A 25,600-nucleotide genomic window follows, 5' to 3' on the forward strand; every position below is an offset into this window, starting at 1 on the left:
CTCTTCAGGAGCTCCTCACCTTTGTCTAACTATGTCACTGGTGAAAATATGTACCAAGACTTCCGGATGCTTACTTTCACCCTTGAGAATGCAATGGACCTGATCCAAGACATCCTTGATCCTCTCACCAGGGAGGCAAAGTACCACCTGGTGGCACCAGGGAGGCAACATACCATTCAGTCTACTGGAAGAACTCGGGAGATCAAGCAGCACCTGAGGAGGGATCAGGACTGATTAGCCGAGCCAACTCTCACTAAGAGAGCTAGCCAAGCATGTAAATGCAGCAAATCCCTGCTTAAGCCTGCATTGAAAACCCCAGACCCCATATCTGTGTTCAATTTATAAAACCTGGTCCCTCACCTCTTGCACTTGAGCAAGCTTGCTCGCCAAGGACAAGCCAATGCCTGTCCAGCCAAAATCCAAACCAAGCTCATGAACTTCTAGAGAGATACAGGACACTGTTCTGCTGGAATCTGCTGGAGGAACTCAGCAGGTCAAGCACCATCTGTAGAGAGAAAGAAAATCTCAATGTTTCAGGGTTGATTATCTGATTCAGCCTTCACCATGAGTGCCCAGCAAGTACAGTGGAGAGTGTATGGATCATGAGGATCTCTTCTGGGGAAGGTATACTGGTTGTATCAAGGCCTAGTATAGAAACAGCAATACCCAAGGACAGAAAAGCCTCCAAAAAGTGGTGGATACATCCCAGTGCATCACAGCTAAAGCCCTCTGCACCATGACCCCATCTATAAGGAGCATTGCCACAAGAAAGCAGTATCCACCATCAGGATCCGCAACATTCTGGCCATGCTCTCCCTTCTCGCTGCTGCCACTGGGAAGGAGGTACAAGAGCTTTGGGTATCACACCAGCTGGTCCATGAACAGTTACTACCCTTCAACAATCAGGCTCCTGAACCAGTGTGGGTAACTTCATTCACCTCAACACTGATCACTGAACACAACTTATGGACTCATTTTCAAGGACTACAACTCATGTTCTCAGTATTATATATTTATATTTATTTTGTATTTGCACCTTGTCTCTTGCATCGTGGATGCTCGTCAATCATTGTGTGTAGTTTTTCACTAATTCTACCGTATGGCTTTGTTCTACTGTGAACACCTGCAAAAAATGAATCTCAGGGTAGTATATGGTGACACATATATACTTTGAAAATAAATTTCCTTTAAACTTTGACATGCAGAAAATCTGCATTAATGGGCCCAGACCCTATGTTTCTGTTTAACTTATATAACTTAGTCCATATTTCTTGCACTTGCGAACACTTGTTTGTTAAAGACTGGAAAATGTCCATCCAGGACAATTTGATTCAACTGCAAAGATCTATTTTATTTTACCCAGCTGCATCTGAATGAGCTGAACTGGATTTACCCAATCCCAGTTTCCATAAGTAGGGCAGCAGGATTCTAAATCACACACTAATATTTTTGCTGCAATATGGGATCATATTTACCATGTTGGTTGGGAGATAAGTAGCCTAACACTGAAGTAACATTGCAATGATTTGCTGAAAGAAAATACAGCAATGTAAAATGCTACAAGAAATGTCACTACAGTAATTTTTGGTTCACTAGCATTACTGTGCAGTTAGTATATCATTTTTCCTGTGACCTAGGGCAGCATGGTTATGTAGCAGTTAGCATAATGCTAATCCAGCACCTGTGACCTAGATTCAATTCTGCCACTGTCTTTAAGCAGATTGTACGTTTTCACCATTACCCCATGGATCTCCTCCAGGGGCTCCAGTTTCCTCCCACATCCCAAAGACGTATTCAGGTTAGTAGATTAATCAATCAGATGGGTGTAATTGTGCAGTGTGGGCTCATTGGGCTGGAAAGGCCTGAATCTTTAAATTAAAAAAAAAATTACAGTATGAAGCCAGCATCAAAGATGGTATGAGAACCCTAGTTAGAAATGACAGCTTACAGCACCTTTCAAAACCTCAGTACACATAACAGCATTACAACAACTGAGTAGATATTTAGAACTGTATATATATTCAAGATGACAGCGCAACGCATTGATATTGTATTTGTTAAATAGGGACCGTGCACAATCCTGATTTGATGGAGACGGATGTGAGAAGCACGGAGGAACATCTGGAGAAACTTCTGAAATGCCTGCTTTGCTGCCGCTGCGCGATCGAGAATCTCCGGAGGGGAAGGCCCCAAATCCTCAGCTTTGCCTATTGCCTGTTGCCAGGACTGGGGTCGAAGGGCTCAGCAGATATGGTGCTTGGTGTCAGAGAGCTGGTCGGAGGCTCGAAGTTTTCGGATGGATTCGGAGTCGGACTGTGGTCGGGTGCTTCCAGGATGCTGCATCGGCAAGTTTGCGGCGCTGGAAGCTCATGGTAGGAAAAGCTTTCTTCCTTCAACCGTCTGCGTGAGATGATGGGACTTTTGAGAGACTTTGAGACTTTTTTTTTACCGTGCCCATTGTCTGTTCTTCTATCAAATTACGGTATTGCTTGCATTGTTGTAACTATATGTTATAATTATGTGTTTTTTGTCAGTTTTTTTAGTCTTGGTTTGTCTTGTGTTTCTGTGATATCATTCTGGAGGAACAAATTGTATCATTCCGTAATGCCCGCATTACTAAATGCATGTCCTCAATCTAATCTAATAATCTAATTCATCTTTTAAGACATGCAACTTGTCATAAACCTGTAAACAGCACTAACAATAAAAGTCAGTGTCAGTAATTTACAAATAAATGTTGGAAAGAATTTCAAGAGAAATCTCACTTCCTCCTTTGCTTTCCTGTAAAGGATGGGCAAGAAGTTATCAACTCTGATGGTGCAGCTGTTTGTGCTCAGGTTTCCAGAATGGAATTAGGAGCTACAGCCATCCGCCTCAGGGGAGACCAGTGGTGCAGCTGGTAGAACTATTGCCTCAACTCTCCAGTGATCCAATTTCAGATTCACATCCTTTTATTTATCGATGTACACTGAAATACACAGATATGTGTCATTTGTGTTAACAACCACCATGAGCTATGGATGTGCTGGGCACAGTCCACAATTGTCAATGGTGCCAACATAGCATGCCAACCATGTTCAGCAGAACAACACAAGGATCAGCAACAAGACAACAGCAAAACAAGCTCCTTTCCTCGCTCCCACCTACCCACACATACACACCAGCAGCCCTCCAAGCTCAGTACAGGCAGTCGCTGGGTTTTCAGTAAACTCACAGACATCAAGCTTCCAACTTCTCAATTAACTTGCAGACACATAAACCAAGTGCTTCCACTATTATGCCTCGCTTTCTGGATTTCCAGTCAAACTTTTGGGCTTCAGTCTTTGGTGCTGACTCCAGGACTTGCTGATGACACCAAACTCCAGACTTTAAACTCTAGAATCTCTGGTACTGTTACGTGAAGTTTGCACATTGTTCCTTTGACTGTGGTGTCTTCCCACCAATGCTCCAGTTGCTAAATTTTGGTAGGTTAAATATCCACTATAAATCAGAATCAGGTTTATTATCAATGCCATATGTCATGAAATTTGTTGTTTTGTGGCAGCAGTATAGAGCAAAACATAAAAATTACTATGGGATACAATAAAACTAATGAACTAACTAAATACCCAGTGCCTAGCTGTATGGGTCATAATGTCATTCCCCTGGACAACATCAGCGGCCTGGAGAGGGGAGACTTGCAGCATAGGCAACTGCTGGTCTTCCATACAACCTTGCCCAGGCCTGCGCCCTGGAAACCTTCCAAGGCGCAAATCCATGGTCTCACGAGACTAACGGATGCCTATATATAAATAAATAAATAGATAGATACATCATAAATAAATGAAAATGGGGAATAGGGGAGGTAGTCTTCATGGACCATTTAGAAATCTGATGGCAGAGGAGAAGAAACAGTCCTACAATGTTGAGTGTGGGCCTTCAGGCTCCTGTATTTCCTCCATGATGGTAGTAATGAGAAGAGGGCACATCCAAGGTGGCAAGGGTCCTTAATGATGGATGCCACTTTCTTGAGGCATCTATTTTTCAAGGTGTCCACAATAGTAGGAAAGCTTGTGCCCATGATGGAAATGGCTGAGTCTACAACCTTCTGCAGCCTCTTACAACACTGTACATTGGGCCTCCGGCATGCAGTCTTAGTGATTGCATCAATGTGTTGGGCCCAGGATAAATCCCCTGAGATGTTGACACCCAGGAATCTGAAACAGCTCAACTTTCCACTGCAGACAATGTGTTCTCCTGACTTCCCTTTCCTGAAATCCACAATCAGTTCCTTGTTCTTGCTGACACTGACTCTAAGGTTGTTGTTGTGACATCACTTGACTAGCCAATCTATCTTGCTTCTGTACTTTTTAATTTTTTTTTATCAAGCTACAGCGCAGAGTAGCCCTTCTGGCCCCTCGTGCTACACTGCCCAACAATTCTCAAATTTAATCCCAGACTAATACATGGGATAATTTACAATGACCAATTAACCCACCAACCGGTACATCTTTGGACCATGGGAGGAAACCGGAACACCTGGAGGAAACCCACAGGGTAACGGGGAGAACGTACAAACTCCTTAGAGGCAGTGGCAAGGATTGAATTCGGGTTGCCTGTACTGCAAAGTGTCATACCCATCACTTCATTATGGTGCTGCTCTTAAGGGTGTAGGTAAGTGGTAGAGTCTGGGGGCAAGTTGATGTTAACGTGGCAAGAATAAAATGGATAAAGGGTAGGATTAAGGTAAAATTGTCACAGTAGCATTACAAGAGCACAGATATAAATATTAGAAGATAGGTAGAAAGAATAAAAAGTAAGTTATCACAAACAGTCTAACAGGAGGGGGTCATCACTTCTCCGACTACAGGTTGACTCATTATAGATCCTAATGGCCAAGGGGAAGAATGACCTCATATAACGCTCTTTGGAGCAGGGCAGTTGTCTTAGTCTATTACTAAAAGTGCTCCTCTGTTCAGCCAAGGTGGCATACAGAGGGTGAGAAACATTGTCCAGAATTACCAGGATTTTCCATAGGGTTCTTTGTTCTACCACAGCCTCCAGGGTCCAGTTTGACTCCTGTAACAGAGCCAGGCTTTCTAATCAGTTTATTGAGCCCACTGGCATCACCTGTGTTGATGCCATTGTCCCAGCACACCACTGCATAGAAGGTTGTACTGGTGACAATAGACTGGTAGAACATGTAAAAGAGAAGCTGGCATACTCCAAAGGACCTCAATATCCACAGGAAGTAGAGACGACTCTAGCCCTCCTTGTACACAGTCTGTGCTAGTGCTCCACTCAAGTCTGACATCCAGGTGCACCCCCAGGTACTTGTAGGTCTTCAGCACATCCAAGTCCCCACCATCAATAGTAACAGGGAGCAGTGCAGGCTTAGTCTTCCTAAAGTCTATCACCATCTCCTTGGTCTTACTAATATTAATCTGCAGATGCTTAGCTGACCCATTTGACAAAGTCCTCTACCGGGGCCCTGTATTCATCCTCCTGTCCTCCTAGAAGGCTCTGTTTAAATCATGGATTTCCCTATCACCGTAAGTCTGAGGTAAGAGTATAACCATGAGTCATGACTGACATAAAGGTAACATTGTTTTCTAAACCCGCCTTTGGTGGAATTTCTGGATCAAGGACAAACCAAACAATAAACAAGAGCTTTGGCAATGATTGAAGCAAAAGCTGTTTGACAACATAAGTGGTTTTGTATTGATCAATTCAAAAGAAACATAGTTTTCAATTCCACATTGATTTAACTTCCTCATTCCTCCGCCCATCTAGCAAAACTGATTTTCTTGCTTTTATTGAAAGGAGTATGTTTTATTGTTGATAAACTGAAAAAAGTATTTCCTTTTCAGCTAACATCTATCACTGTTCTGATGTTAGGCTCAGCTATGCACAACACTGCCTCCCAGTGCTTAATTCTAAGACTTTCATCATTAACAATTTTAAAAGGATATCATCTTTTGTTAATGCCTATTTAATTATTTTTGCTCTCTTTCTTCTTAGATCTATAACATATACTCAGAAGCATAAAGAAGTTGCAGAGTATTGGACTCAACCTAATACATCATTGTCACATTCCTCTTCACCATTGATAGTATTGACATGAGTCACCTCCTCAAAAAGGCAACATCTATCATCAAAGATCATCAAACAAGGACAAATGGGTTGGTTTCAGCACCACAAATTGACTCCAACATCTTCTCACTAAGGACAGACTAACTGGACTATATTTCATTTCCTTCTTCCTCTCTCCCTTGAAGAGTGGAGTGATATCTGCAATTTTCCAGTCCTCCAAAACTATGCTAGAATCTGTTGATTCTTGAAAGATCATTAATAACGCCTCCATAATCTCTTCAGCCACCTCTTTCAGAACCCTGGGGTGTAGAGAATCTGGTCCAGGTGCTTTATCTATCCTCAGACTTTTCAGTTTCCCAAGCACCTTCAGATCAGAGAGCTAAATCAGAGGCATTTAAGTCTGGAAATCAAGAATGCTACAAGAGGTGCAGGTAGGATCTCCAGAAACCCATCACTCGGGCTAAGTGGAGATTCCAGATTAGACTGAAATCAAAGAGGGATGCTCGACAGCTGTGGCAAGGTTTGAATGCCATAATATCCTACAAAGTTAAATCTTGCAACATAGGGGACAGCAGAGCTTGGCTTCCAGATAACCTCAATGCTATCTATGCTTGCCTTGACCACTACAACAGGGAAGAACCATTGCACACCCCGATGTCTCCCAATGATCCAAGAAAACTGTGGTAAACTGTCTGAATAACTATCACCCAGTGGGATGTATATCTACAATTAAGTACTTTGAGAGGCTGGTGTTGAAGCATATCAGCTCCTGTCTGAATGGCGACTTGGATCTGCTCCATTTTGCCTCCAAAGCAATAGGTTTACAGCAGGTGCTATCTTGTTGGCTCTTCACACAACACTGGAACATTTGGACAGCAAAGTTGCATACATCAGGGCGCTCTTTATCCATTACAGATCAGCATTTAACACCATCATATTCTCAAAACGAATCAGTAAACTCCAAGACCTTGACCTCAATACACCTTTGTGCAAATGGATCCCAGATTTCCTCACTCATAGACCCCAGTCAGTTCAGATTGGCAAAAACATCCCTCCACAATCTCCATCAGCACACGAGCACCGTAGGGATGTGTACTTAGTCCCCTGATCTACTCACTTTACACCTATTACTGTGTGGCTAAGTTCAGCTCCAACACCATAAACAAGTCTGCAGATGATACCACTTTTATGGGCTGTATCAAAGGGGATGATGAATCAGCATACAGGAGGGAGACTGAAAATTTGGCTGAGTGGTGTAATATCAACAACCTCTCATTCAATGTCAGTAAGACCAAGGAACCAACTGTAACTTCAAGGATGGAAACCAGAGGTCCATGAGCCAGTAATCATCAGAAGATCAGAGGTGGAGAGGGTCAGTAACTTTAAATTCCTGGGTGTCACCATCTTACAGGACCTCTACTGCACCCATCATATAAATATTATTGTGAAGAAAGCACAACAGTGCCTCGACTTCATCAGGAGTCTGTGGAGGTTTGGCGTGTCATTGAAATCCTTGGTAAACGTCTATAGATGTGTGGTGGAAAGTATGCTGACTGGCTATATTACAGCCTGATGTGGCAACACCAATACCTTTGAGCAGAAAATCCTACAAAAAAAAAAGCTAGTATATTTGGCTTGGTACATCACTGGTGAAATCCTCCCAATCACTGAGCACATTTACATGAAACGTTGTTGTAGAAAAGCAGCGTCCATCATCAAAGATCCTCACTGCCCAGACAATGTTCTTTTCTGCCATCAGAAAGAAAGTACATGCGTTTCAGGACTCGCATAACCAGGTTCAAGAACAGTTACTAACCCTCAACCATCAGGCTCTTGAACAAAAGGGGATACAGTAAATCATTTAAGGACTCTGTTGCATTGTTTTTTTTTACTAGTTATTTATTGATATTTATTTCCATCTGCATTTGCACCGTTTCTTTACAGTTTATAGCAAGGGTCCCCAACCTTTTTTGCACCGCGGACCGGTTTCATATTGACAATATTCTTGCGGACCGGCCGACCGGGGGGGGGGGGGGGGCGGGGGGAGGGTCGTGGAGGGTAGGGTTGCCAACGGACAAGAGTAGCAGTCAAATACGTTGGGTTTACCCAGAGAAAGACTACAATGACCATGAAGCCTTGCGCGGGCACAAGTGCGCATGCGTCACTTGCACGTTCGAGTAAACGCCCATTTTTTTCTACAAATCGCTTTTGCCGATTCTGTTCGGGGGGAGGGGGTGTTAATCACGACCGGAATATAGGTGATAAGTGACTAATACACTCAATTTCGTTTCTAAAAGGGATAATCTAACGAATTTAATATTAAACACACAGCGCATATTTTCCTCGCATGAATATAGCGATGTCAATTATCAGGGGAGGACAGGGGAGCTTGAAGTGTTGAACGAACTTCCAGTAGAAGTGGTAGAGGCAGGTTCGATATTATCACTTAAAGAAAAATTGGATCGGTATATGGACAGTAAAGGAATGGAGGGTTATGGGCTGAGTGCAGGTCGGTGGGACTAGGTGAGTGTAGCGTTCGGCACGGACTAGAAGGGCAGATATCACCTGTTTCCGTGCTGTAATTGTTATATGGTGATATGGTTATATAAGTCAATAGCATCATAACATTTTTAGTAACGTTTAGATATTAAACACACAACACGTATTTTCCCCGTATTAACATATAAAATCATTGCAACACACCAATATCACTGAATCGGTGGGAGCCCTGGGCTTGTTTCTCTGCAACGAGACGGTCCTAACGAGGGGTGATGGGAGACAGCGATACTCGAAGGGGGTTCCTTATATCCAGTCTATTCCGCAATTTAGTTTTCGTCGCATTCATTGCAGAGATATGTTGGAAATGGCAGCAACGTTTTTAGTGCTTTCGTGGCTACCTCAGGATATTTAGCCTTGACTTTGATCCAGAATGCCGGCAGAGATGTTATGTCAAACATACTTTCCAGCCTGCCATCATTTGCAAGCTCGAGGGGTTGATCTCCTTCCCGCGCTGACACGGATGATGCGCGGGTAATGACCTCGCGTGCGTAATGGCTCAACAGTGGGTGACAGGGAATGAGGAAAGGTGCCCCCGACTCATATCATTTCCTCGCGGCCCGGTAGCGCATGCTTTGGTTGGGGACCGCTGGTTTATAGTTCCTGATGTTTACAGTTACTGTTCTATAGATTTGCTAAGTATGCTGCACAAAAAGAATCTCAGCAATATGTAGTGCAATAAATGTACTCTACTCTGATAATAAATTTTACTTTTAGCCTTCTCCCTAGTAAAGGCATCACTTCTGCCCCCTTATACTCTTGAATTTCCAGTATTCTGCTAATATATTCCACAGTGAAGACAGATGCAAAATACTTATTCAGTTCATCTGCCATTTCCATGCCTCCCTTTACTACCTCTCCAGAATCATTTTCCACCGGTCCAATATCTACTCTCACTTCTCTTTTACTCTTTAAATATCCAAATAAACTTTTGGTATACTCTTTAACTTCATATTCTATCTTTTCCCTCTTTATAAACTTTTTAGCTGTCTTCTGTTGATTTTTGAAAGTTTCCCAGTCCTCTAACATCCCACCAATATTTGCTTTATTATATGCTCTCTCTTTGTCTTTTATATTGGCTTTGACTTCCATTGTCAGCCATGGTTGCATCATCCTGCCTTTAGAATACTTACTCTTTGGGATGTATCTATCCTACGCCTTCCAAATTGCTTCAAGAAATTGCAGTCATGCCGCATGGCTGCTCCATCATCATCCCTGCTAGTATTCCCTTCCAATCAACTTTGATCTTTTCCTCTCTCATGCCTCTGCAATACCCTTTACTCCACTGTAATACTGATACATCAGACTTTAGCTTCTCTCCCTCAAGTTTCGGGGTAAATTTGATCATATAATGATCATCCCTTAAGCGTTCCTTTATCTTAAGCTCTCTAATCAATTCCAGTTCACGACATAACACCCAATCCAGAAGAGCTGATTCCCTAATGGGCTCAAACCGCAAGCTGCTCAAAAAAGCCACCTTGTAAGTATTCTACATATTCTCCCCCTTGGGATCAAGCATGAACCTGATTTTCCTCATCCACTTGCATACTGAAATCCCCCATGACCATCATTACATTGTTCTTTTGACATGCATTTTATACCTCCCATTGTAATTTGTAGCCCACATCTTTGCCACTGTTCAGAGGCCTGTATATAACTCCCATCAGGGTCTTCTTACCCCTGCAGTTTCTTAGCTCTACCTACAATGATGCTACATCTTCCAATTCTAAATAACCTCTTTCTAAGGATTTGATTTTTTTTAATCAACAGAACCACCCCACCCCCTTTGTCTAGCTGCCTGTCCTTTCCATACAATGTGTATCCTTGGATGTTAAGCTCCCAGCTATACTGTAATCTTCTTTCAGCCACAATTCAGTGATGCCCACAACATCATCCCTGCCAGTCTCTAACTGTGCTACAAGTTCATTTGCCTTACTCTGTATACTGAGTGCATTCAAATACAACACCTTCAGTCCTGTATTCATCATCCTTTTCAATTTTGTCCATCTTTTATTGACTACAGATCAGAATTCAATACCATCATTCCCGCCAAACTAATAAATAAGCTGCAAGACCTTGTCAATACCTCCTTGTGCAATTGGATCCTGGATTTCCTCACTTGCAGTGGGATTGGCAACAACATCTCCTCCACGATCTCCATCAACGCAGGTGCACTACAAGGCTGTGTGCTTAGCCCCTGCTCTACTTGCTTTACACCAATGACTTCATGACCCAGCTCCCGTACCATATTCAAGTCTGCTGATGACACCGCTGTTGTGGGCCAAATCAAAAGGGGTGATGAGTCAGCCTTCAGGAGGGAGATTGAAAACTTGGCTGAATGTTGTCATAACAACCTCTCACTCAATGTCAGCAAGACCTAGGAACTGACTGTAGACTTCAAGAGGGGGAAACCAGACATCTATGAGCCAGTCCTTATTGGAAGATTACTGGGTGTTGCTATTTCTGAGGATCTGTCATGGACCCAACCTGTAAATGCAATTGCAAAGGAAGAATGGCAGTGCCTCTTCCTCCTCCTTAGTCTGCGGAGGTTCAGCATGACATCTAAAACTTTGACAAACTTTTATAGTTGTTTAGTGGAGAGTGTATTGACTCACTGCATCATGGCTTGGTATGGAAAGACCAATGCCTTTGAATGGAAAATCCTACAAAAGGTAGTGGATTTGCCCCAGTACATCACTGGTTAATCCCTCCACAGCTATATGAAACGCTGCCATAGAAAGCAACATCCATTATCAGAGATCGCCACCACACTGGCCACGCTCTCTTCTCGCTGCTGCCATCAAGTAGAAGATACAAGAGCCTTGTAGCACCAGGTTCAAGAACAAATACTACCCCTCACCCATCAGGCTCTTGAACAAATGGGGATAACTACACTCACTTGGCCCATCATTGACATGTTCCCTCAACCAATGAACTCACTTTAAAGGCTTCTTTATCTCATTATTGCATGTTATCATTATTTATTGCTATTTATTTATATTTGCATTTGCACAGTTTGTTGTCTTCTGTCTCTGGTTGATCTTTCTGCCTCTGTTACAGTTACTATTCTATAGATTTGCTGTGTATACCTACAGGAAAATAAATCTCATATATATTCTTTGATAATAAAATCTACAATATTTTTGTATGCTTACATTGCAACTCATCCTGTTGACTGCAATTTTGTCCTATAATCAGCCTGCCCTTGCTAGAGAATGCCTTTGTTTGTAAACTAACTGCCCTATCCCCAGCCCTAACACTCCAGTTCCCATCCCTCTGCCAAATTAGATTAAACCCTCTCAAACAGCTCTAGCAAACCTGCCTGCAAGGATATTGGTCCCCCTCAGGTTCAGGTGTAACCTATTTCTTTTGTACAGGTTGCACCTTCCCCAGAAGAGATCCCAAAGATCCAAAAACCAAATCCCCTGCCCCCTGCATCAGTTCTTTAGCTACACATTTATCTGTCAAATGCTTCTATGTTTTACTCTCACTGGTGCACAGCACAGACAGTAATCCAGGGATTCTACCCTGCAGTCCTGATCCTCAGCTTTCTACCTAGTTCCCTGAAATCTCTCTTCAGAACCTCCTCACCTTTCTCACCCATGTCATTGGTACCAATATGTACCAAGATTCTGGCTTCTCACCCTCTTCCTTTAGAATGTCATGGACCCGATCCGAGATATATCCGACCATAGCACCATCCGGGTGTCTCTATCATCTCCACAGAATCTCATTTCTACTCCTCTGACTATGAAATCTCCTAACACTGCTGCAGACCTCTTCACCTCTTCTCTTCTGAGCCTCAGCACCCAGACTCAGTGCCAGAGACCTGTTCGTTGTAGCTCCCCCAGTAGGTGGTACCCCTCAACAGTATCCACACAGGTATACTTATTATTGAAGGGAATGGCCACAGGGTTATTCTGCACTGGCTGTCCATTTTCCCTCCTTCTCCTGACAGTCACCCAGTTACCTGTATCCTGCAACCAAGGAGTGATTACTTCCCTGTAGCTCCTATCACTTCCTCAGTCTCCTGTATGAGCATAAGGTAATCAAGCTGCAGCTCCAGTTCGATAGCATGTTCTCTGAAGAGCTGCAGCTTTGTGCACCTGGTGCAGATTTGGTTATCTGGGAAGCTGGAAGTCTCCCAGAACTCCTACATCTCACAAATAGAACACAGTACTCAGAGCCATTCTTACTGCACTAGCTATGTACTAACAGATGAGGAATGAAAGATAAAGAAAAAGGAACTTACCAGATACTTACCTCGCCCTAGCTTGATGAACCAAAGCCTCCCCACTCTAACACTATCTCACTCCAACAATAGTCACTCTGCTTGCCTGTCTTGATTTTATTCACCTTACTAATGAATCCTCTTCACTGATTGGCTGCAGTTCAAACTCCAAAAACTAATAAGAAGTGCTGCTTTTCAAATTTTCAATTGTATCCCAATGTGAAGACACCTCTTCTACTTGCACTCCTGTTCATTGATTGCCTACAGTTCAAACTCCCAAATGACTCTATGACACTGAGAACACAAGAGAATCTGCAGAATGTGGAAATCTTGAGCATCACTTACCAAATGCTGGAGAAAATCAGTATGTCAGCAGCATCTGTGGAAAGAAATCAACATTCAACATTTTGGGCTGAGGCTCATTTCCGATTCCTGTTGAATGCATACTCATTAGGTCTCAGCTCAGAACATTGTTTGTATATTTTTTTTCCAACGTTGTTGTGTGACCTGGTGAGCCCCTCCCACATTTTTTGGAAACATATGCATTTATTGTGACAGACAACTCTTAACTAAGCTAAATAATGGTACATACAATGTGAATGAGATGAGTTTCCTTAATAGTAGTGACTCACCAACAAAGTAATAATTAATATTCATGAACCACACAATACACAGACACCAAAAGTTGTGTTGGCCCTCTAGAACATCATATCTCTGATAACCCTTTTCAATTACCCCATATCCCTGTCAATATAACTCATAACTGAAGGTCAATATTATACCAACTACCCAAATTCAATTAAATTCACAATTCTAACACATTGTTCTAAGTGTTTCCTATATCCTCGGATTTTTTATTTTACCTAAAATACATGCCTCGTTCAGCTCGCAAGATTATAGGAGCAGAATTAGGCCATTTGGCTCATTGAGTCTGATCTATCATTTGATCATGGCTGATCAATTTTTCCTCTCAGCCCCCATTTCCTACCTTCCCCCCGTATCCCTTTATGCCCTGACTAGTCAAGAATCTATCTTCTGCCTTAAATGTACATAAAGACTTGGGCTCCACAGCTGCCTCAGTTCCATTCTAAAGGATGCCCCTCTCTTCTGAGGCTATGTCATCTGGTCTTAGACACTTCCACCATAGGAAACATCCTCTCCATGTCCACTCTTTCAAGTTTCATCCACTGGAAGCATTTTTATCTACCACTAATAAGGGTAAAGACAGCAGGTGCATGAAGCACCAGAACCTTTATCACAAACCAGTACATTGTAGACAGAAGCCTCTTCACCTCAAGAAGGAAACATCCATCATCAAAGATCCCCGTAATCCAGCCATACCATCTTCTTGTGCCTACCTTCGAGCAGGAGGTCCAGAAGCTTGAAGTCCAACGAAGTTCATCAACAATTACTTTCCCTCAACCACTTGGTTCATGAAATAACCTGCACAACCCTAATCACTAAATTACAGCAAAACTATGACCACTTTGCACCACAACGGACTTCAGATTTTTTAAAATTTTAGTTGTTACTCCTTGCATAATTTAGATTGTTAATTTAAGTATTCCTTGTGAATGTAGTGCATCTGATGCTATTTGTCAGTGATGCTGCTGCATGCTTTTCATTGCACTTATGCATTCATATCCTTGTGCATATGACGTTAAACTCGACTTTGACAGATCAGTGAGTATACATGGATAGAGAAAGAGAGTTAACATTTCAAGCTGATGAATTTCCATCAGCCTTCTGACTCTCAACAGTACGGATTTACTATTTTAATTGTCCTGGTCTGCAGTTCCACTTCATCCTACACAGCATTCATTGCGCTCCTAGCACTCAATAAGCAGCACTCCATTAGTAGAGAAGACTTCTATATTTTTATTAGCCCATGGGAGGAGGCAGGGTGGGCATGAGTATTCAACTGCAACATCTGCTGGGAGCTCCTTGATGCATTCCTGTTTTTTTTCCCCAATCTCTCATACACAAAGAATGTATTTCCAGCAGCCATTGTTCTTCGGTAATCTATCCAGGTTCTTCTGACACTTTCCCACCCCTGTCATTGTTTTCAGATATTAATCAGCTATAAATTGGGCAGAGCATTGGCAGATGGAATTTAATCTTGTTGAATGTGAAATGATATACTTTGGGAGGTTAAATAAGGTAGTACATACATAATGAAAGGGCCATAAGGAGTATTGAGGAACCCAGTACCGGAGAACAAGTCCAAAGATCTCTGAAGGTGACAGTGCAGTCAAATAGGGTGCTGAAGGCTCTATACAGGATACTAGTCTTCATTAGTTGGGCACAGAGTATAAGAGCAGAGAATTCATAATAGTTATAAAACAGTTGCAGGGTCACCTCTGGAATTTTGGATGAAGTTTAAATCCCTGGTATAAAAAGGACACAGTTGTTCTGGGTAGTGTGAAGAGGAGATTCACTGGGATGTAGCCTGACATGGAGTGTTTCAGTTGTGAGCAGAGACTGGATTTGATAGGTTTTATTGCATTGGAGCAGACAGACTGGGGGGGTGGGGACATGATAAGAGATACACAGAATTTTAAAAACCATAGTGGTATAAACCATAACAGTAGTAAACTTGTATCTATGACTAGAGGGTATAGGTTTAAGGTAAGGAGTAGGAGGTTTAGAAGAGATAAAAGGAAGAATCTTTTTGACTCACATGGCATTTGGAGATAGAATGCAAGGCAAGGCCTGAGAGGGTGCTGGGGACAGACACTTAACAAGTATCTAGGTAAGCACTTGAATTGACAAAACATATTAAGTCATGGATCAAGCGATGATCAGCGTAGACAAATTTCTTGATGGTCAGCATGGGGTGGGGATGTGCCAAAGTGCTAATTTCTGTCCTGTATGATTATACTATTACCTATATTCATCCAGTAGCAATACTTTCACCAATGGTTGGAAGAAAGCTACTTAAATTTGTGTTGATGTTACAGCACATTCACTGGACTAAATGTAGATAAGCAACAATTGGTAACAGAACAGTAGAGTATCACAGAAAGAAAGCAAATGCTGTTCTACAAACCTCACAACTGAAGATCTTGCTTTGTGCAGCTTCAAGCTATTAGAAGATGGCACTTCTATTTCTAGCCCTCATCTTTTATCCATTCAGATACAATTCCAAGGTTAGGAAAGGCAACTAACTTTTTTCAGTTTGTTCATGATAATTTTGAATCAGCAAGAAGAAACTAGATAATTCCTGCCGATCAAGTTCAATAGCAATGTGCCTGAGATAACTTTAAATATGAATTTACATGTGACCGACGTGATGCTGTAGCAGTTAGTGTAAAACTTTACAGCGCTAACAATCAGAAGATCAGGATTAATTTCCTGCTGCTGTCTATAAAGAGTTTGCACTTTCTCCCCATGATTGCATGAGTTTCCTCCAGGTGCTCCAGTTTCCTCCCACATTCCAAAAAGGCATACTCGTTATGGTTAGCAAGTTGTGGACACGCTGGGTAGACACTGAATCCTAATGCCACTTTCAATCTGCCCTCAGCACATTGCTAACACTGACACAAACAACACATTTCATTGTATGTTTTGATGTATATATGACAAAGCTAACATTACAAATATTTCACTATCCTATACTCATTTCTTTCAGTAAAAATTACCTTCTTTTTACTAGGAGAGTGGCAGTAGTCTCCACCTCTTCTATTTTTTAAATAGATTGGTCCAAATCTGTTACAATAGATTCTTCCACAGAAGTGCAAATGCTTCTAATTCTGGTACAGGAAATAGATAGGGTAGTAGACAAGACATATGGTACATTTGCTTTCATTAGACAGGGTGTTAAGCAAGGGTTCTTAACCTGGGGTTCATCAATTTAGAAAAAAATTACATCTTTATTTTCACTAATTTCTTACTGAAGTGTCGCATTTCCTTCAATTATGAATGTAGGCAACAAACCACACTAGTATTTTTGCAGTACCTGTGACTTTGTCACCAATAGAAATCACAGATATTTTCATATCACATTACAGTTGTTACAAGTATCTCAAAATACCATTTACAGCACACTTGTTATTTAATGTTAATAAAACACAATTACTGTATCACAAATTTGCTTTAAATATTTTGATTACTGTATTTCAATATAATTGGAATCTTTTATTTTATATTTAAATACATTATTCTGAGAAGGAGTCTATCAGCTTCACCTGACTGCCAAAGGGATCCATGGCACAAATAAGATTAAGAACTCCTGGTGTTAAGTATAAAAGTTGGGATGTCATGCTACAGCCACCTAACACTTGGTTAGGCCATATTTGGATGCCGGCCAGCAGTGTAGTGGCATCTGCGCTAGACTTCGAAGCAAGTGGACCCAGATTCGAATCTGGCCAGCTACATGCATGCTTTCCATCTGTGCTGGGTTGAGCATTGAGCTAGCAACACTGCCTCATAAGACAAACAAAAATGCTAAAGAAATGGCAAGGTTGCTGCCTGATGTGCCACAGGGCACGGAAAGGAACAATAGACCACATTAGAGAATTACAGGAAGGATGCGGATGGTTTTGAGAGTGTGCAGGAGTGGTTTACCAGGCTGTCGCCCACATTAGAGAGTATTAGTAATAAGGAAAGGTTGGACAAACCTGGGATTGTTTTCTCTGGAAGAACTGAGGAGTATCCCAATAGAAGTTTGTAAAATTGTAAGAGGCTTAGATAGGGCAGTCAAAGTCTTTATCCTGGGTTGGAAATGTCAAAAACTAGAAGGCACAAGCTTAAAACAAAAGTGGGGAAGTTTAAAGGCCATCTATCTGGCAAGTGTGTTCCCCCACCCCCCTGTAAAAAGACAGATGTCTAAAAAGAGTTGCCTGGGAGATGGCAGAAGCAGATAGCACCAGTTAGAGGGATTTAGACTACACAAGGACAGGCAGGGACTGGAGGGATATGGATTATGTATGAGGAGCTGGATTTCATTTAGATGTATCGTCATGGCCAGCAGGGTCATCTTGGCCTAAAGGGCGTGTTCATATGCTGTGCTGTTTTTAGTGCTGCTAGAATGTTTTCCCAGTTGTGTGCCCCTCTCCACTTCTGACAGAATACTATCAAAAATACATTTTAAAGAAAAAAATCAGCTTAGATTCAGGTGTTCTCAACCTGGAGACCATGGACCCTCTGATTAATGGTAGGGGTCCATGGCATTAAAAAAAAGTTGGGAACTCCTGGTCTAGAATATCAATACTCAAGCAATAATCTGATGTATTACAATATGCAACTAACAAGAACTCATGACCTGCTGGTACCTATACCTATAGTTTAGATATTTATCTCTCAGCTTAGGCCAATTCTTAACAGAACATTTAATATAATCCATTAATTAACATAAGACACACACTCCTTAAGAAATTTTTCACAGTTTTAATTATCTGACAAATTCATTAGAAGTGAACTAATAGAATAATTATTTAAATCTCATTTACTAATGAAAACACAATCAAGTTAATAATCTAGAATGGGAATGCCAAAATAGAGAGATCATCAATATAGCTTGAAGAACTCCAACATGAAAAGAATTAATAAAAATTAATGCAACTTCTAGCAATTCTCTTCTGCAGAACCAAAAGAAGTCAAGCCAGTCATTCTTCTATGAGCTTTTTAAGTTCCTGCTCCACTTGTTCCACAAATGCTGGAAAGCTCTGATCCATAAGACAGAGTTTTAAGAAAGGACCCAACTCTTCAGTGTTCAATGCTGAATGCTGATAGGCCAATGGCAGATTAAAAGATTTATCTCCCAGCATAGACTGTGGGGAAACAAAGATCCAGGTTACACATCTAATCCTATTTTAGCATATAAATACCTGAACATGAATTGTTTTCTTGAGCTTTGATGTAAAGTTTTTGTTGACATAGAACATACACAGTGCAACATGGAAACAGGCCCTTTGGTTGCAGATGCTAGACAGTGCCTGCTCTGAACAAAATACCAAATTAAATAAATTTCTTATGCCAGCCTGCCAGAATACTATATTGAGTCAATAAAATGTAAAGATAACTCAAGAAAGGATAGCTGTTTAACTTTAAATATGTATTGACAATGAGGCTAAAAATAATAATCTCATTATTTTTACTCCAGAAATGTGCAATAATAAAAAGTTCAATATCTATACATTACTAAAATACTCAGTTTATCTGTTTGTCGGTTTGTCTGTTCGTGCCCTCAAATTAGCCCAAACAGTGCATTAAAGCGGCACTTTTTTTTGACTAAATGGACTTAAAGTGCGCTAACTTACAGAATGCATGCAAAGGTCAAGGTTCTATTCGTATAAAGTTGCTCACTCGTCAACAAGCCCCGCTTCCCATACCAGATTCCAGCTTTCATGGAAACCGCAACACAACACCACACATGCACACAACCAGCCTCAGCAGCACCTCACGATGCTCACAGCAGCGACACCAACCGCAGCAAAAGGGCAGGGCAGCTCTATTCCCAGCGGTCACATTCTGCTAATCACCATCAGCATGTGCAGGATTAGGACAGATCAAACTGCGACCAATCAAGAAGAGATAATTAAATCTTATTGTAAAGAAGTACTTCGAATCTCCCTTTGCTGCAGTCAAAGGACAGCGGTGACTTTATCACGTCCGCTTAGGACAGCGCCAACCACATCAAGAGAAATCAGCATCCTGAAGGCTTTGGTGTTACTGCTTTGTATCTTCTATCCAGCATTAAGGTAAAAAAAAATGGTCAGCCTAATTATGCCATGTGGAAAGAGAACGAGGAAATTATGGTCAAGAGATTACGCCAAACGTTATCGGGAAGCAGCAGCAAGGAGAGAACAAGAATTGGATGAGGCCAGGGCTGCACGACTCCAGGATCAAAGAGTCAGGACAAAAAAGATGAGAGAAGAACAGAGAGGAGGAGAGGGATGCACGTCTCCAAAATGACAGCAACAGGCACAGGAGGAGGAGAGAACAAGAATTGGATCAGGCCAGGGCCACATGACTCCAGGATCAGAGAGAAAGAACAAATGGTAGAAGAGACGAAAGATGAAAGGGCTGCATGTCTCCAGAATGACAACTGGCATAAGAAGAGTAGAGGGGAAGAGACAAAGGAGCTGAGAAATGCATGTCTCCAGGATCAGAGACAAAGAACAAACTGCAGAAGAAATGAAGAGACAGGGGATGAAAGTGCTGCGCATCTCTAGAATGACAAAAACAGACACAGAAGGAGGAGAGAAGAAGAGACAGAGGAGAAAAGGAAAGATCGACTCGAGGACTTGCGGCAAAGTGTAATTATTGAGAGAGTTGCTGAAGGCAACAATGCCCGCTTTCAACGACAATACCTCGACAGAGACAGGGTAAGGCAAAATGCACTACTCGCATGCCCTAACATTTCTCGTGATGTTGGTATGATGACCAGAGTATGCCCTCACTGTCGTGCTATCCTATTCACTGGAGAAACAGCAAATTTCTACTGTATGAAGGCAAAGGTCAGGATAAGCAATTTGCAACCTCTACCCAATGAACTCCTCAATTTATACAGCAATGATGAACCTATTGCAAACGAGTTCAGGAAGAACATCAGACAATACAATTGCCTCTTCCAAACGACATCCTTTGGTTCCAAAGTCATCCTTCCAACGAGGAATGGGTGGAATCCTTCTGTGATTATTCAAGGCCAAATCCATCACTACATCGGACATTTAATGCCAGACCCCAACTAGCAAGCCCGATTCCTTCGAATTTACTTCATGGATCCCCAAGACAGTGTAGAATTGAGAATGAGGATACTACAGAATGATGGAATTCAATGTGAGATTGTTGAATTATTGGAAAATCTACTACAACAATGAAACCCATACATTGCATCCCCTTGACTTGCAAAAGAACAAATTTGAGGTATGCCAGAGGCATCCATTGACATTGATCCTGACCGGAGACCAGCATTTGAACATGAGAAAAGATTTAATGCACAAATTGCCAACGAAGTCACTGTCATTATATCAAACAGCACCAAACCTGAAGCAAGATCACGGCACATCGTGTTGAAAGAACGAGGAGATGATTTGCAAATAATTTCAGAGTCCCATCGCTCATATGACAGCTTTCAATATATACTTTTCTTTCCACTTGGAGACGATGGCTGGCATCATCAACTCTGAATGACAAACAACAAGAAACTGACGGCAAAGCGTTATTATGCGCATCGAATAATGAGCCATGAGAATGAGTTCAATAACCTTCTTAGAGGAGGACGTCTATTCCAACAATACTTGGTCGATATGGCTGCTAAGATTGAAGGCAAGAGGCTGAGCTACGTCCGAATGAATCAAGCAACCTTGAGATCAACATAGAAGCCTGACTGATGCATTGAATGATGACGATGATTTCAGAAACATCAGAAGGCGCATCATCCTCTCAACATTTGTCGGTGGACCGAGATACATGATGGAACGATGTCAGGACACTATGATGTATATACAGAAGTATGGTAATACTTCATTGTTCATTATAATGACATGCAATCCAAACTGGCCTGAAATCCCACAGCATCTTTTTGTTGCATCAGCAACCAAACGATCGGCCGGATTTAATTGCAAGAGTGTTTGACTTGAAGAGAAAGTTGTTTATGAAGTACCTCACTGGAACAGATGGTCTCTTTGGTAGGTGTATCGCTTACATTGTAAGTGTGGAATACCAAAAGTGGGGTCTGCCTCATTTGCACTGTCTGCTGTGGTTCGATGAAGCAACCAAGCAGAGACCACAAGATTATGATAGATTCGTGCAAGCAGAAATACCAGACACAAATAGAGATCCAGAGTTACATGAATTGGTCTTGAAGCATGGTCCGTATTGCACCACTAAATCACCCTGTTGGCAAAATGGTACATGGAGTAAGAGGTACCCCAAAGCCATTCATTGAGCATACAAGGTGTGGGGATGACTCATATCCTGTGCATAGGAGACAGTCTGTGGAAATGGGAGAATTTGAACGTCATCAAGTAGGACAATAAAGTCAGTCGAACTATAACTTCTGAATGGGTGGTCCCCTACAATGCCCAACTATTTAGGCTGTTCAATTGTCATCTAAATGTAGAAATATGCTCATCTGTCAAGTCCAACAAATACATGATCAACTATACCATGAAGGGGAGTGATTGGGCAATTTTTGGAGTGAATAGAGAAGATGAAATCACACAGTATTTGACAGGCAGATTTATTGGGCCCTCCAAAGCTGTCGGATCGATACTTGGATTTCCAATTCACGAGAGGGAACCAGCCATTGTTCACCTTCAAGTGCACTTTCCCCAACAGCATCAAGTATTCTTTCGAGATAATACTGCTGTGCAACTGAATAATGATATGGCAAGAACCACTTCAACGGAATTCATGGATCTTTGCACTCGCGATCCATTTGCAAGAACCCTGTACTATGCGGATATTCCCAGATTCTACACTTGGACTAGTAAGAGATGGGAAAGAAGGAGAATGGGGAAAAGAGTGGAAGAGTACTCCGGGATTTTTGAAGCAAATGTTCTGGGTCGAGTGTATACCGTTTGAGGCTGCTTCTTCATCACATAAAGGGGCCAGTATCTTTCGAATCATTAAAAACACATGGAGGTATCCACCATTCAAAGATGTCTGCAGAGAGAGACAAGATTGTTGCAAGCTGACAATCATTGGCAGCAAATTATGGAAGAAGCAGAGAGAACAAGAATGCCCAGAGCAATGAGAGATTTGTTTGTCGTCTTGCTAACAAATACCGAAATTAACAATCCACAGCAATTAAGAAACTGGTTCAAGAATGCAATGTCTGAAGATTTCTCACAAATGAAGAGGAGAACCATCAATGATCCTAACATCATGATCGATGAGAGGCATCATGGACAAGCTCTTCCGTATTTCCAAGAGAACCTTGAAAACTTGGGGAAAACACTTGAAGAATATAACTTGCCGACACCAAGAAACGGTACAATTACTCAAAGTGCTGGCAACCTGGAATTATTGTGTGAACTGCAATACAACAGAGATGAACAGCAGGAATTTGTTTCACAGAAGGAGCCCCAATTGAATAATGAGCAAAGTATATGAATGAGTGCGCGACTGCTTGGAAAGAAATTTCTCTTCAATGATTTTCACTGATGCACCAGGAGCAGCGGGCAAGATATTCATCATCAACTTAATCCTTGCTAAGGTTAGGGGAGCTGGAGGTGTTGCTATTGCCGTAGCATCATCTGCTATTGCAGCAACATTGATGCCTGGTGGTAGGACAGCGCATTCAAGATACCCCTCAAAGTCAATGAAGATGCCCTTTGTAACATCGATAAAAACACCAATACAGATGGCCCCCGCTTTTTGAATGTTCGCTTTACGAAACCTCACTGTTACGAAAGACCTACATTAGTTCCCTGTTTTCGCTAACAGAAGGTGTTTTCACTGTTACAAAAAAAAGGCAGCACGCGCCCTGAGCAGCCGCTCTCCCCCAGATTCGGAATGGCATTCTCGCCGGCATTGCTTAAACATGTACCTGTGAGCAGCCATTTGCAAGGTATCCGAAAAGCCTGAAAGAGCACGTAAGGGTGTTACACTAAGCGTAAAACTAGACATAATTAAGCGTTTCGATCGTGGTGAACGAAGTAAGGACAAAGTGAGTTTGGCTTGTGGAAGCTGATGTTGAAGAGGTTTTGGCATCCCATGACCAAGAACTGATAAATGAAGAGCTGATGCAACTGGAAGAGGAAAGGATAACAATCGAAACCGAATGAGTAATGATAAAGTAGGACTTTAATTTTGAAAGGGTACGTCGGTTTAGTGCATATTTGCAAGGTGGTTTGAGTCCTTACAAAGAACTGTATGATAGATAAATGCGCAAGGCTCAGCAGTCATAGGAAAAGATGAGCTGCCTGCCCTAATGGAAAGAGACAATGACTAAATGACACCTCAGTGTCCCAACACCCCAACCCCCAGGCCGCGGACAGATACCGATTTGCGGAGAATGCAGCGGTAGCTGGGAGGCACTCAGTACATCTTTAAGAAAAAAGCCGAAATAAACATGCTAATTAATTAGGGTGCCGCCCGGCACGTAAGCGTCGGCCCAGATCAGAGGTGATTGCCGATTGCGTCGCCTCTGATCTGGGCCGACAATTATGTGCCAGGCGGCACCTAATTAATTAGCTTATTTATTTTGGCTTTTTTCTTAAAGACATGCTGTGTACCTCCCGGCTACCACTGTACCCCTGCATGCTTCACAGATCGGTATTGGGTCGGTGGCCCAGAGGGTGGGGGCCACTGCACCACCAAACTCCAACAACTCAGTCTAACACACCATCATCAGTGTGCTCTATGTCTTCCCGATTCCCTAAGTGATACTACACTATACATACATTATTTCTACTTTGTATCGGCTGTGTATTTTTACGTGTTATTTGGTATGATTTGGCAGCTTCACAGCTTAAAGGTTACTGAAGAGCGCTTGCGCCGTGTTTTTGTGGACTGCGCTTGCACCGTGTTTCTGCCAAGACCACTTGCGTGAGATTTTCACTACAGAGAACAGTTCAGGCAATGATTGTGGAAAAGTATTTCTACTTTACATAGGCTGTGTATTTATAGAATATACAATAGTACAGCACAGTACAGACCCTTTGGCCCACAATGTTGTGCCGACCCTCAAACCCTGCCTCCCATACAAGTCCCCACCTTAAATTCCTCCATATACCTGTCTAGTAGTCTCTTAAACTTCATTAGTGTATCTGCCTCCACCACTGACTCAAGCAATGCATTCCACGCACCAACCACCCTCTGAGTAAAAAACCTTCTTCTAATATCCCCTTTGAACTTCCCACCCCTTACCTTAAAGCCATGTCCTCTTGTATTGAGCAGTGGTGCCCTGGGCAAGAGGCGCTGGCAATCCACTATCTATTCTTCTTATTATCTGTACACCTCTATCATGTCTCCTCTTATCCTCCTTCTCTCCAAAGAGTAAAGACCTAGCTCTCTTAATCTCTGATCATAATGCATACTCTCTAAACCAGGCAGCATCCTGGTAAATCTCCTCTGTACCCTTTCCAATGCTTCCACATCCTTCCTATAGTGAGGCGATCAGAACTGGACACAGTGCTCCAAGTGTGGCCTAACCAGACTTTTATAGAGCTGCATCATTACATCACGACTCTTAAACTCTATCCCTCGACTTATGAAAGCTAACACCCCATAAGCTTTCTTAACTACCCTATCCACCTGTGAGGCAACTTTCAGGGATCTGTGGACATGTACCCCCAGATCCCTCTGCTCCTCCACACTACCAAGTATCCTAGCTTTTACTTTGTACTCTGCCTTGGAGTTTGTCCTTCCAAAGTGTACCACCTCACACTTCTCCGGGTTGAACTCCATCTGCCACTTCTCAGCCCACTTCTACATCCTAGCAATGTCTCTCTGCAATCTATGACAATCCTCTACACTATCGACACCATCACCAACCTTTGTGTCGTCTGCAAACTTGCCAACCCACCCTCCTACCCCCACATCCAGGTCATTAATAAAAATCACGAAAAATAGAGGTTCCACAACAGATCCTTGTGGGACACCACTAGTCACAATCCTCCAATCTGAATGTACTCCCTCCACCATGACCCTGTGCCTTCTGCAGGCAAGCCAATTCTAACTCCACCTGGCCAAATTTCCCTGGATCCCATGCCTTCTGACTTTCTGAATAAGCCTACCGTGTGGAACCTTGTCAAATGCCTTACTAAAATCCATATAGATCACATCCAC

General features: G+C 42.2%; 1 protein-coding gene across 1 annotated transcript in view; it reads right to left on the reverse strand.

Moving 5' to 3' along the window:
• Positions 1-18,355: 18,355 nt before the first annotated feature.
• rec114 (REC114 meiotic recombination protein) overlaps positions 18,356-25,600 on the reverse strand; it is a 45,482-nt gene continuing 38,237 nt past the window's right edge. The window contains exon 6 of the mRNA XM_072281966.1: positions 18,356-18,630. Coding sequence (XP_072138067.1) covers positions 18,466-18,630 — 165 coding nt within the window. The 3' untranslated portion in view covers positions 18,356-18,465. The remainder of the gene's footprint in view (positions 18,631-25,600) is intronic.

The sequence above is a fragment of the Mobula birostris genome, chromosome 18, assembly GCF_030028105.1.
Source record: "Mobula birostris isolate sMobBir1 chromosome 18, sMobBir1.hap1, whole genome shotgun sequence".
Lineage (NCBI taxonomy): Eukaryota > Metazoa > Chordata > Chondrichthyes > Myliobatiformes > Myliobatidae > Mobula > Mobula birostris.